General features: G+C 35.8%; 1 protein-coding gene across 1 annotated transcript in view; it reads left to right on the top strand.

Annotated features, from left to right (window-relative positions):
- Positions 1 to 13,346, top strand: part of LOC134839176 (uncharacterized) — a 26,304-nt gene extending 12,958 nt beyond the window's left edge. Inside the window, exons 3-4 of the mRNA XM_063854640.1 lie at positions 7,032 to 9,005; positions 9,544 to 13,346. Coding sequence (XP_063710710.1) covers positions 7,032 to 9,005; positions 9,544 to 13,167 — 5,598 coding nt within the window. The 3' untranslated portion in view covers positions 13,168 to 13,346. The remainder of the gene's footprint in view (positions 1 to 7,031; positions 9,006 to 9,543) is intronic.
- Positions 13,347 to 13,574: the final 228 nt, after the last annotated feature.

The raw sequence follows: 13,574 nt of genomic DNA, 5'->3' as shown, positions 1-13,574 counted from the left end.
AAAGGTTTTTTTTGAAAATCTTTCTGGTTGTGGACTGACATCTATACCCAATCATAAATCTCAATCAAACATAGGGAAATTTATGTGTTCATTTTAGATTAGTTGCTGAATACAAGATATGAAGCTGAGCGCAAAACTATGCTGTGTTTTATTACTTGTCCGAAACTGTTCAATTTGAAGAAGAGTCGATAAAATTACTATCAAATTTAGAAAAGACGTGGTCTTGATTATACAAAACAAAGCATTTATCAGCTATTTCATTTCCAATTCATGATAAGACTTGTTCTGTTTTTAGCGCAATAACAACGCCTCTGCAGGCGCGTGCTTTCATCATTTGATTCATAATTTTACCCGTTTCAATTCAATGTTTGCTCTCCGTTACCGCAAAACTTTAAAAAACTGTTGTGTGCAAGTTTTGACTGATTCCGCTCAAGAACGTACTATTTTTGACAAGACTGCTCACGGAAATTTTCTTTCCTTATTAGACAACAATTAAATTCAATTTATGATAATTGGATCACTCTAAATCACATATTTTTCATTTAGTTTATCTTATTCCATTTATATCTTTTAAAAACATGGATAAGAGGACATCAGAAAAGATGAATTTTTGATCATCGAGTTTATATCATCGATTCAGCGCAAATAGCCAAAGTTATGCTAATCAACGATCTAGATTTACTCATCTCCTTATGAGCGCATTCCTCTTTCGTATAGACAAATTGGATCTTCCCAGGATGTCGAGAGGCCCAAGTCGGCCTGGAAATGGAGCCACCAGCTTCACCTTGTTACTCTCGTTGCAGAAATCAGTCTAACAGTGAGCCCTTGGTGCAGTAGGCAGACAACCGATATTAGCCAAATGTAAACGCCAGTTGCTCGCAAAAAAAAACAAGAAAAAGGATCGGAGCGCATCAATCTCTGTTATACGTGGCGTCAATTGAAAAGTTTTCAGTCTGTTTTGTGTTTTGTTCTGCTTTTTTTCAAATAGTTAAGTTGAATTTATTAATGTTTTAGCTGTTTGTTTTGTAAACTAAATTAAATAAAACAAAAAGAACAAAAGTTTTTTTTTGCTCTTAATTCTTTAAAATTATAAAAAATTTGTGTTTCATTTAGAATCATGTCTAAAAAACGGTCGTTCTAGAAAATTCAAAATCGCAAAAGAAGATTGGGATGTTTATTTTGCACAAATTTAAAAATTTACTAAAAGTTTTCTTTATAACTGAAAAAGGAGTTGAACATCAGCTTAGAACAACTCTTGTTTTCTCTAAAACATACCCTTAACCGTTAGTTTCATCATAGTTAATAGATCATTTTCTAAGATAATATAGCTCAAACTATCGATATTGCATAAATACGGGGAAAAAAGTTTCAACAATTTGTTTTGAAATTTTCCCGTCCTATGCAAGTTAGTAAGCCTTGGTTTTTTCTTCTGACCACTAAAAGCGCTTCTCATGACTCACTGGTCAATTTTGAGTTGAAGTTTGATACCTTTAGAAAATTCGTTTGGGAGATCAACAGACCTATTAAAAAATTGTTTATCGCCCTTTTTTTTTTTTTTTCAAATATGAACAACATTGCTAAATGGTGTAGATGAGTCGGCTGAAAGCTGGCATTTCTTTGCAAATCTCTGCTTGCGACGTTTGCATTGTAAAAATCAAATTGTGTATGTAGGTTTGAGTGTATTTGAATATATTCATACGTAAAACGTAATGACTATATTTTTGTGTGAATATTTCTAGTAATGTATAAACAAATGCAAGAAATAATACTTTTTGTGTATGCGTGTATGTATTCAAGTTGATGTGTTTGTAAGTATGAGTACAATTTTTTTCCTTATGCGCTTGTAAACCAAAACAATTGTAACTAGAAGAATAACTATAACCCAACTTGAATTTTACTAAGGTTTTTAGTTTTTCTTGAAAGTTTGACAAGATACTATAAGCATAGTATATATTTGCGTATGTGTGTATTTATGTAAACTGTATGTATCTATGTAAAAGTGTACAACTTTTTGCATGTGTAAATGTAATTAATCATGTATGTACATACTATTTGTGTGTACTCATTTGAGTATTTAGAAGTTATGTAAATTTGTATGTTTTTATGTAAGTAAGAACTCTTGACTGCATGTCCGCTTGGTTGAGTGAATTAATTCAAGCAAATTTTTCGAATCAATGTATGTTTTTAGGCAAGTACTTATGCATATTCGTATATCAGTATGACAGGCACGTTTATATGATTGTATGTAAAGACGTATGAATGCCAGTCGTGATTCTTTTTGTAATGCGTGATTCTTTTTGTATGAATGTGTGTATACATTTGTCTTGAAAGTGTGAAGTGAATGCAAGTTGGTTTGTGTGTTTACATGTGCTTGTATTTTAAAGGTCAGCAGAACTAATAAGTAAAATCTTTGCATGTATGTAAGCAAAACTTGCGTGTGTGTCTATTTATGTAAACTGTATGTATCTATGTAAAAGTGTACAACGTTTTGCATGTATAAATGTAATTAATCATGTATGCACATACTATTTGTGTGTATTCATTTGAGTATTTAGAAGTTATGTATATTTGTATGTTTTTGTGTAAGTAAAACTTTTTGAATGCATGTGCGCTTGATTGAGTGAATGAAAACCAGCAATTATTTTGTATCAATGCATGTTTTTCAGTTTAAAAGCATTTAAAAGTTAGCTGGTTTGTAAGTTGTACAAATTTATGATTGAAGTTTTATGTCCGTTTAAAAGGAAAGTGTGTAGACATGAGTAGTTGCATGCTTGTAAAGTACAATCCATGTCTTTTTGTAGGCAAGTACTTATGCATATTCGTATATGAGTATGAAAGGCACGTTTATATGATTTTATGTAAAGACATATGAATGCCAGTCTGTAGTGCGTGGTTCTTTTTTGAATGCAAGTTGGTTTGTGGGTTTACATGCGGTTGTATTTTAAAGGTCAGCAGAAACCTTAAGTAAAATCTTTGCATGTGTGTAAGCAAAACTTTTCGTATAATTGATTGCAGCTTTAAAAGTATGTAAGCAAGTATGTAAAACTTATGTATAGATGGTAGTTATTTTGCATTCTTCTTAAGTATAAGACTCTATGTTTGTTTTCATACCTTTATGTCAGACTTAATTTTTGAATGTTTGTATGTATGGAAATATTTTTGAATATATGTATGTAATTTTGTGTGTATGGTTGTATGGATGTCTCTAAGTAACATTATTTTTGTATGTATATATGTAAGTACGTATGTATGTATCTATATGCATGTATCTATGTATATATGTGTTTATGGAAGTTTGTGCTTATGTATACATGTATGTATGTTTGTTTTCAGTATGTGTGTATTTAATTGTTTTTGTATGTAAGTTTCTATGAATAACCTTATGTAAGTATTTAAATGTGTATGAACAAACGTATGTCTAATAAAATACGTATCCCTATATTTTGTAAGAACGCATTTAAGTTTGCAACTTATGAAAATGTATTTATGTTTTTATGTTTATACAAGTATGCAGCTTTATATGTTTCGTGGGGTATGTATGTTTGAGTATAGTTGAAATCGTTTATTTTATTTTAAATAAAAGTATATATCTAACTCAATCCAAAACTTTCTTATCTCTCTTCTTAAGTTTCTCGAACATTCCAGAATAATCAACCAGATACTATAATGCTAGTTTTTTTTTCGTTTTCTTGATTTGCGAAACAATTTGATAAATTTTTTTAAAAATTTTTTCCTCGAAATATTTGATCTTCCAGGTATCCTCATTATGAACAATTCAATTTGAAAAAGTGGCATATGCAGCATTGAGTTTAATTTCAATTTATCTGCAGTTATGGATTATGAAAAATGTTTTAAATTTGTAACAGGAAAGATCAGTTTTCAAGTTTTCACAAAAAAATGTCGATGGAAGCAGCAAATAACAAGTCCAATTGGAGACAGCATGGAGTCCAAACTGTTTGATGAACTGCTGCTCATTGAGATAAAGATTACGATAACCAAATTATTAGAAAAAAATGATGGTTTATTGAGGAAAATCATTGACCGTGCAGACGAATACGATCGATGGAAGAAAAAGACATGCGGCTGGTAGAGCTGAAGACGGTAAGCGGGCACAGTTTAAATGACAGGTACTGTATATTTGAAGGATGATTGATCAATCTCTAAAAATAACAAATTTTCAATGGTTTTCATTTGAAAATTCATAATGAATCAAACTTATAAACCAACAGAAGTGAAGCAATTGTGTAATCAGATAAACAGTCAGTACCACTTTTTTAAATTCAAGATTTATTTAGTCGATAGAGCGTTTTATGAAATAGCTCAAAATGCTTACGCCTTTTGTCTTTGAAATTAATAGCAAGTCTTTCTGCATTGAGGCTCAAAATTTGTAAAACTGTCTAACAAACTTTTTATTGGCAAATTAAATATGTCTTTGTTAGTCGTTCCAGCTTAAGATAACACAACATAAATGATGTTTATCGAAATGCATTGAAACTACAAAATGGCACTTACAACATTTCGGAAACTGCTGTAGCCAATTTGGTGTGAAAGCATTGTTTAGTGTGAAACAGCTATCATCCTGACGGAATCCGAAGATTCAGGTAGAGTGTTATTGATAAGGCTTGATTTTTTATCTTACAATTTCAAACAACTAACCGTTTTACGAAGACATGTTTTGTTAATAGAGAAGACAAATATCGATGTAAAAATGAGAAGAAATATCATGATGCGAACTGCTTTGATACTGCTAGTGATCAGAACGTGAATGTGAAAGCTTGGATCACCCCAAACATATATTGAAAGAAAGGTTGAATTCTTGATAACACAATTAGTTGTTGATGAATAATCGAATATTTTGGTCAAAAAGCCACCGTATTTTGAGAGGCAATAGCGTAATCATGGAAACATTCAAAAGATCAGATTTACATTAAAAAACACTCAAAATTTGATTTGTTGAGCAGAAGATTAATCAATGATCATAACTGATAGTGCTTCAAATTTTTGAATAGAAAGCTCTAGCTAAAACCAATTTGAACTTAATCAGAAGATACTGAGAACAGTTGACCAGATTGTAGTATCAAATTAAAAAGTTAATTATTTGCATATTCTTTTAATGGAAAAATCAAAAAGTTTGGATGGTCAAATTATAACTCCGAATTTATATCAAGTTTGTATCCATAACTTGTCTTAGTTTGTGTTCAGTCTTTCCCGATTGAGTTTGCTTTAATTTGAAAAACTGCTTTCCTTAAAGGTCGCAAATAAGTTTTCACCTGCTTTATTTGATGGTCACTCTGTTCTGTCGTATATATTGGTACACAAATAACAGTTTTCCCCCAGTTTCTAGGTCCGCTTTGATGAATATTTTCAAAAATTCTGTTAGCACAATAAAGTTAAAAATAAGTACTAAACGTTTTCTAGAAGCTCCGGAAATTGTTTCCTTTTTATTATAAAAAGTGGTATATGCAAGTCTTAGAAATGGCTGCAGCAAAACTAAGTGTTCATCAGTGTTCTCGTTTTTCAAGATCTTTAGCCACTTCAACTTATTAGCTCTTTCAACCTTTCTATAAAATCGAAATTTTTTTCATAGATTTCAGACGTTTTTTCAGTCTCCTGTAGACACGGAAAATGGAAATGTCGAAAATTTCAAGCCAACTTCATTATTTTATAGTTTTCAGTGTTTCGTAATTTTTCTCTGTTTTTTACCTTCAATTAGCTTAAAGTAATTTTTCATTTTTATTTCGATCATATTGACCATTAATTTTTGCCTAAATAGAGGTGGCGGCCGCCGCACTTGACGAATTTTCCTTTCTTCGAGATTCAGCAATCAAACATGTATTTTTGAAGGAAATCGTTCACCGCAGCCAACAGCTAAACTACGCTGCCAAAATCTTGTGCTTTCCTATATACCATATAGTTTGGTTGCATATAATAGGTATATAACGTCATTTTACATGTAAACAAGCCAATACCCCCAAACTTTAGAAGGGAAAACATGCACCAACCAAAACTTAATTCCATTCCCATTTCCATAAAGTGGCTGGAAAATTACCAATTTTAACCCCCCTTTAAACATGCGTGCCTGAAAAAGTAGGGGCTTTAACCCCTTTGGGGGTTGAAATTGGTAAGTACAACGGCACACCGAATTTTGGGGGGTGGGGTTAAAAGTGGTAATTTTCCTAGCCACTTTTACTTTACTACTGATGATTGCTGGATTTCAAGCCGTTTGAAATTAACGGCTTGAAGTATATTTCGCCATAAATTTTGTTCTGATTGACTTTTTCAAAAAAGTGTTTATCCAAGCTGAGAAACAGGCTTGGTTGATCTAAAAAACCAAAAAGTTTTTGGAATTTCATTTGCAAATATTCTTTGATTTGACAATTCAAAACTTTAACTTAAATAGCAATTAATCACTGTCGGTGATCCTTCGGCACTGTGGTACTTGAAAATCTATAACTAAGCATTTAAATTTTTTACGACCAATTTTTGATTTTTTTTTTTGAAAATTTCATCAATTGTTGGAAAGTGAAAACTTCTCTATAGACACTACAAGCCAATTGAAACTTTTAAGGCTTCGTCCTGATACAAGCAGTCTTGTTAGTGTTCCAACTTTCGAAGAAAGTAAGGAAGATATATGCTCGGGGTGTTTTTTGTCCAGAGCAATTTTCAAAAGAATGCTACTCTCGGGGATCGGTACCTTGATCTTCGTGTTCTCCCCACTTCACTTACCTGACTTTACGGCATCTATGAAATGAGCTTAATTAAAAGCTCGTTTTATATTTTATGAAAGTGTTCAGCGCGTGGTTTAGGCGTGGCGCATTATCCCGCACCACAAAATTATTCCAAATTGAACTGAGTCAAATTAATTGGTTTTACTATTTCCATACACAATTCATGATTTAACACTTGAAATTTGATATTATCAGCCTAAAATTAAAAGTTTGGTCAAAATTTCATTAACCAAATACTATTCAGGATCAGTTAACGGGCGGTCGGAACATTCAAGGTTCTACCAGTCATGTATTTTTTTTTAGCTCCGGCAGTTAAAAGCCTATATAAGACAGCAAGAAAACATGGAACGAGTTCTACATGCTAAAGAAGAAAACAATAAAAAGTACCTCGCTTGTGTCTCTGTCTTATCCGAGTCGCAATTTGTGACTCTGCTTGAAGCAGAAGGAACTTTACAAAGAACTGAGTTTGAAGCAGAAACGGAGAGAATTGAAAAAGCGATTAAATTTATTTCGCGTTTACTTGTCCGACAGATGGAACTAGAAAACCAATTAAAGCAGGACATTGTTCAAAATGTTGATTTGCTTCAGCGTCACAGCCAAATCATTCACCAAGCAAACGGTTTAACTGAAAATATCAAAACTTGGAAGCGACAATTGGATGATCATTTGGCACCAGCAAATCCTGGATTTCTTGTTAAGTTGTATCGTCAATTTGAAAACATCGCTGCGAGGACTGTCTTAAGACGCCCGAGGAATTTAAGTCAAAATGAGATAAATTGGCTTCAGAAGAAACAGTTTCTTAAAAACAAAATGGAGAGATCGGTTGAATCTTACCTAGAAATTGACGAAAAAGCTGCAGTGAAAGAAGTTTATGCCAAGTTGAGACTTATTGAACCGAAACCACCTTGCAATTTGGTAAAAGTAAGTAGATATTATCTTACCCCGGAGCTAGACCGATTCGGCAAATGTAAAGACCGAACTTATGAGGAGTGGAACTCATTAGAACTACCAGACGAAAACGAGGAGGTCTACAGGCTTCCCGAGCTGATAACAGAAAAAATCTCCAATATTGACGCTAAGACCAAGAAATTGCAAGAACAAATCTTGATGGCAACGAAGATAATAAATGAAAAATACGGAAATCGAAGTAAATTGAAGACCGAGCCGAAAGCGCCAACAAGCTCGCCTTTACTTTTTCGTTCTGAATTTCAAGTCAATCACAGAAAAACGCTCGAACTTGTTAGTGAAACTCTGGAGCTATTAGACTTCCCCGATAATTGTCAAAAGAAAGTTAACCAGTTACGCAATGAAAAAATAGTTCTGGAGAAAAAATTGAAGCAAGTGTATGATGCCTCGATTCACAACGAATCTATTGCCAAGATAGGAGCAATATCTTATAAAGCTAGTCCGTTTAATTTGGCACTATGTGCTGCACTTAACGAGGTTGACTATCGTACGAAACTTTATTCACCTGAAGTGTCAGAGAACCGTATCAGGCAAAACACTGAACTGCAAATGTGTCTGATGCGTGAAAAGAATCGCTGCAAGTTAGAATGCAGCGAGAGTAAACTTCCAATTTTCTGCAAACGAGCTGAACTACTTGACGCCATGCGTGAACACAATGTTGTGGTGGTTGTTGCCAACACAGGAAGTGGAAAAAGCACCCAAGTTCCTCAGTATTTAGCGGACGATCTCCACCATGTCCTGAACGACTTGCATCAGCGGAGGTTCCCTAGAATTGCTTGCACCCAGCCGCGCCGCGTAGCCGCCACGACGATTTCGAAAAGAGTTTCTCTTGAATATTCGGGAAGTATTGATTTTGCAAAAAGTAAGAATTCAAAGAATCAAGCGAATAGTTTTCAATCCAAGAACTCTGCGGTCGCTGCGTATCCACTGTACAGTGCATTGAGTCAAAATGAACAGGATCGTGCATTAGATATTAATGACCGGTTAGGCTGGATGGCAGACCTCCCATCTGTATCGAATAAGAAACAAGCGTCACCAGAAATTGCCAAAAATGATTTGGAGGGAACAATGGGAGATGAAGGCGGCTGGGTGGGGTTCAGAATCGGGCGCAAGGGAATGTCAAATTGGGACCGGGACAAATTCGAAAAAGTTGGGAATGAGACTCGAATTGAGTTCGTGACCGAAGGACTTCTATTGCACTCCATTAAACAACAGGAAACGCCCTATGACTGTGTGATTGTGGACGAAGCGCATGAGAGAGGCAGGGACACGGATTTCCTGATGGCACTGCTGCGGCAGATTCTTATGGGGGTAAATTTAAGCAGGTTTATTTGATGCGCCATTACTCTGTGAAATTATTTTTATACTTCAATGAAAACTGAACGAGTTCTTAAAAAGCACAAGGAATGCCAAATAAATAGCGTTTAACTTATTCCGCTTTTTTTTCAAAAGCAGTTTGATCAGGACGCCAATATTTTCAAAACTTTTTTGAAGGGTGAATGAAAACCCATAATAAAGAGCATCACTTCGAACGTCGATTAAATCTAAAATCTAAATGCTAACTAAAAATTATTAAACAAAGTTGATTTTAAAAATCAAAACACTTAATTAAGCCTGAGAAAGCGTTTTCAATTTTTAGTGCAGCTCTCTTTGAGGGGCTTTTTCTTATTTAAAATTATGAAGAAAATTAGTGAATTCAAAACAAAAGGCCACTGCGTGCTGGTAATATCTAAGAACAAGTCAAATTTCACAAACACTCAAATCGAATGAAAATTATGAAAAGTTTTTGTTACATCTGACTGTAATGTGCTATCGACCAAATTTGCTTGATTTTTCTTCCACCCTTCAGAACTCTGGCTCTAAATTGAAAGTGGTGGTGATGTCTGCATCCATTAACCAGCAACAGTTTTCGGAGTACTTCTTGGGTTGTCCTGTCATAGAATGCGAGGGTCGGATGCATGCGGTTGAATTGATTTACAAGCCCGTGCCGACGGAAAAGATAGAGTTTGAATATCAAACAGGCAGTTTCTCTGAAAACTATGATTCAGACAGCGAATCATTTGATGAATCAAATGACGAAGAAAATGAAACGCCAAGTAAATCGAAACTAGTTTTGCATGCTGTACATGTCCTTTTTAACGATATAATCCCGCGAGAAAAAGGCGACGTGTTGATATTTCTACCAGGAAAGCGAGAGATTCACGGCGCCCTTGAACTGATCAAGAACTTGTCGGGAAATAGAGGTAACTTAACTTGTACGAATTATGTCAGAAAAGTCGTCTGTTGTACGAATATTGCCGAGACATCGCTTACAATTCCGGGCGTGAAATACGTAATTGATGCAGGATTAGCTAGAAAAGTAGCCTACGATCACGAATTGCGGGTCACAGCGTTAGAGCTGCAATCGAACTCTCAAGCTTCTGCTAAGCAACGACAGGGCCGAGCAGGTAGAATTGAACCGGGTTTCTGTTACCGAGTGTGCTCCGAAGAGGAATTTGAAAAGCTTAAAAAGTACGACGAGCCCGAATTGAAGCAATGCCCGATCGATGAATTGTATCTTTACGCTTTGAAGTGGTTTGGGTCAATTGAAAACCTTGTTTTGATGCCTGATGCCCAGCCTGATGAAAGCTCCGTTCGTTTTGCAGAGGAAAGACTTCTAAATTTGAAGTTCATCATTCGAAGCCCAATGAGAGATATATCGCTTCCAGATGAGGGAAAATTGGCTATCAATTTAATGGGTCAAATATCATTAGAAGGAGTACGAATGATTTTAGAGTCTAGGAAACTTGGTTTGCTGGTACAAGCAATTCAATTTGCCGTACTAGTGAAACAAGGTTCAGATTTGCAGGTTAAAAAAGTGACACGTTATGAAGTTGAAGGACGTAGTTTATACTTGGATGAACTTGGAGACGCTTTCACGTGGTTTCGGATCTACAAAACGTATCTCGAAATCGAACAAAGAAAAGGACGCTCAGAGACGCACACAGATCAACGGGAATGGAAGGTCATACAAAATTTGGGTGCCAAAAATTGGTGTCAAAACATTGGAGTCAACTATGAAATCTTGAGAAGCATTCATAAGTCTATCGATTCAGTGTACAGGACTTTGAAGCAACAAAAAATTGTTTCCCAGGAGTTTCATGAACAATTTGTGCCATTGGATCAAATACTGGAACCCCTTCACAACTTATTGGTTACTGGCTACTTTCATAACATTGCAGAGATGCACGAAAAACCGTTCATCGAAAGCGGCTACTCAATGCTGACGCCATCAAATGTCACTCGAGATTTCTGTGAAACTGAAAGAGGATCTTCTGAACAGAACCATACACATTTGCTGAAAATTTATCTCTCCAACAAATCAGCTCTTTCAAAACTGGGCGATGTTGTTGAAAACACCTATGTCATATTCACAGAACTCTTCAAGACCTCAGGGGGAAAAGTGTTCATGCAGGCCGCTTGCAGAATCCAGTCTGAAAAAATCATCGATCACGCTTCCGACAGGTGGCTGAAACAGAACAATATAGTTCAGAGGAAAATGCCTTTTTCCTTATCAGAGTTGAAAAGCTTCGTAACTAAATTACCCATACAATTTGTAGGGCCTAAAATTTTGGGAGAAGTTCTAAAGGAATTGAAGCACATGAAACTTGATGATGACTCGAGCTACCTTCAAAGTTTGGAGAAAAGATCGGGGGCCGTTATCAGATTCATGTTTGATTCGGGTCAAATTGGAATATATGGCTCGGAATGCGAAGCAAAAAATGCCAATGAAAAATCAGACCTAAAAAAATTGGTTGAGGATAAAAAACTTCAGTTCATAAGAAACGACTACCAGGTGCCTTACCCACACTCGAAGAAGCGGAGGACTCTGGGATTATTCGAGTCTGGATTGCGGCTCAATGACACTGCTATTTCTGTTCCCCAGGCTGAAGTTGTGACGAATTATAGCAAGATCAAGCCAACAGTTATCATGTTTCGAAATATTGCCCCAGATGAGAAACCCAATTTAGAAGCAACTCTGGAGGATATCAGAGAAAACTGCCACAATGACGAAGTTTTGGAATTATGGGGCGAACCACAGATTTTTGATAACGATTTCTTCACCGATCGAACAGGTTGTCCATGCCTTAAGATAAAATTCACCTCTGCTATAGTCGCTGAATACATAGACAGTAATTTCAAAAGCACAGCCGAGCAAAATGGCCTTTCAGAGGCTCATTGCTTTCTGGACAATAACGTCGAAATTTTTGTCCCGGACACCTATATTTATCCTTCAGTACATGAAATCGCCGAGGATTTTCCTGATGTCAAAATCACTGCACGGAAAAGATTGTTTGTGCTATCGTCTCTAAATTGGAAAGCAAAAAATTCCGTCATCGACTTCAAAAACACACTAAACGAACAGGAAATTTTCCTCAGCGAAGTTGTGAAAGAAACTGACATAGGACTTCCAAAAAGTGCCTGGAAGCATACGTTCAAACGCCTTCAGGAAATTAAGGAGAAAGTTGAGAGTGAAAGCGAGTGCGAAAATTATCTGATACAACTCCATGGGAGCATCAAACCATTCTTTGAAGTTTTTGGTGACGATAAGTACGAAATAAGCTGTGATATTCAAACCGAACTTGATTTAGTTCGGGGAAAAGTGAAGAACCACGAAGACAATTTATTGTTTTTTCTTAGCTACAAGCTTCAACGTGGGGAACTGAAGCGGCTTCGTACGAAGTTGAGTGAATTGAGAGGTCAATTTTTATCTGATTGCGTCGCTTTCACAGTTACCTTAGGCTCCCGAAACGACGACAAAATCCTTCCCACGGTTCGCGTTTTAGCACCATCTAGAGAACTCGGATTAAAAGCGTTCTACGAATTAAAAAGAAATATTGAAACCACGCAAGCAACGAGCACAATGGAAGCGAAAAATGGAGATACGAAATGCTGCAAATGCCTTCAAAAAATTCACCTTGACAAACCTTTAAAACATATCAAAAAGAAAAAAGGTGCAGATGTTGTCGACTTGAATCCAGAAGTTCACGATATGGGTTTTAGTCTTACAATTTGCGGATGTATTTACTGTTCATCTTGCCTGTACAACTTGGCATGTGATCAGATTGAAGCCGGAATATTCCACAAAAGTGGAATCAAGTGTGACGCAATATCCGACCAAACCAGGAAGATGTGCGACCAGATTATAATAAACCAGGATCTGAAAGACCGTTTGTCTTTCAATTTATGGAGTGATCTATTGGATGCTGCTTGGCTATCCTACTTGACCTTCTGGGCGTCTTCAAAACCGGTGGTGATCGATTCGTGTCCCGCTTGCATGGAGTTCTTCACGTATCCGAGAGGCATTGTTGGAGTCATAAGATGTCCTAACTCGTACTGCAAGGACTACCATTGTTCCAGATGTGGTTCAACAGTTTATGACGAAGACACATTCTATTATCATACCAACGAAAATTGCAGCTGTGCAGATTAGCCATCTCAATTTATGAGTCACCATAAGAACCTCCTCACATCACGTCCATGACTTAACAAGTTGGTTTGCAACAAACTTATTTCCAAAATAAAATTTTATTAGCTAACTTGTTCTCCGTTGATTTCATATGTATATATTTGGATTAAAAATGTCTAATTAAAATTTATTTTTTCACTGTATCGTCCAATGTAACTTCAACCAACCAACGAACTATATTCAGCGCTAAGAAGGTTATATCGATGGTTGATCCATACAGCTCCCTAAAACAAACTTGACGACAAATAAGACCAGAAGATAACTAGTAAGAAGAGTGAGAACGTCAGCTAATTGGAACCTTCAGTAAAAAGCGACACTTTAGTGAAAAATTGTTATGAATTGCTCCGTTTTTCTAAACACAGAGACTTCGG

This window comes from Symsagittifera roscoffensis, chromosome 1 (assembly GCF_963678635.1).
Source record: "Symsagittifera roscoffensis chromosome 1, txSymRosc1.1, whole genome shotgun sequence".
NCBI classification, from domain to species: domain Eukaryota; kingdom Metazoa; phylum Xenacoelomorpha; order Acoela; family Convolutidae; genus Symsagittifera; species Symsagittifera roscoffensis.
The sequence above is the reverse complement of the archived record's forward strand: the minus strand, read 5'-3'. Positions and strand labels throughout refer to the sequence as shown.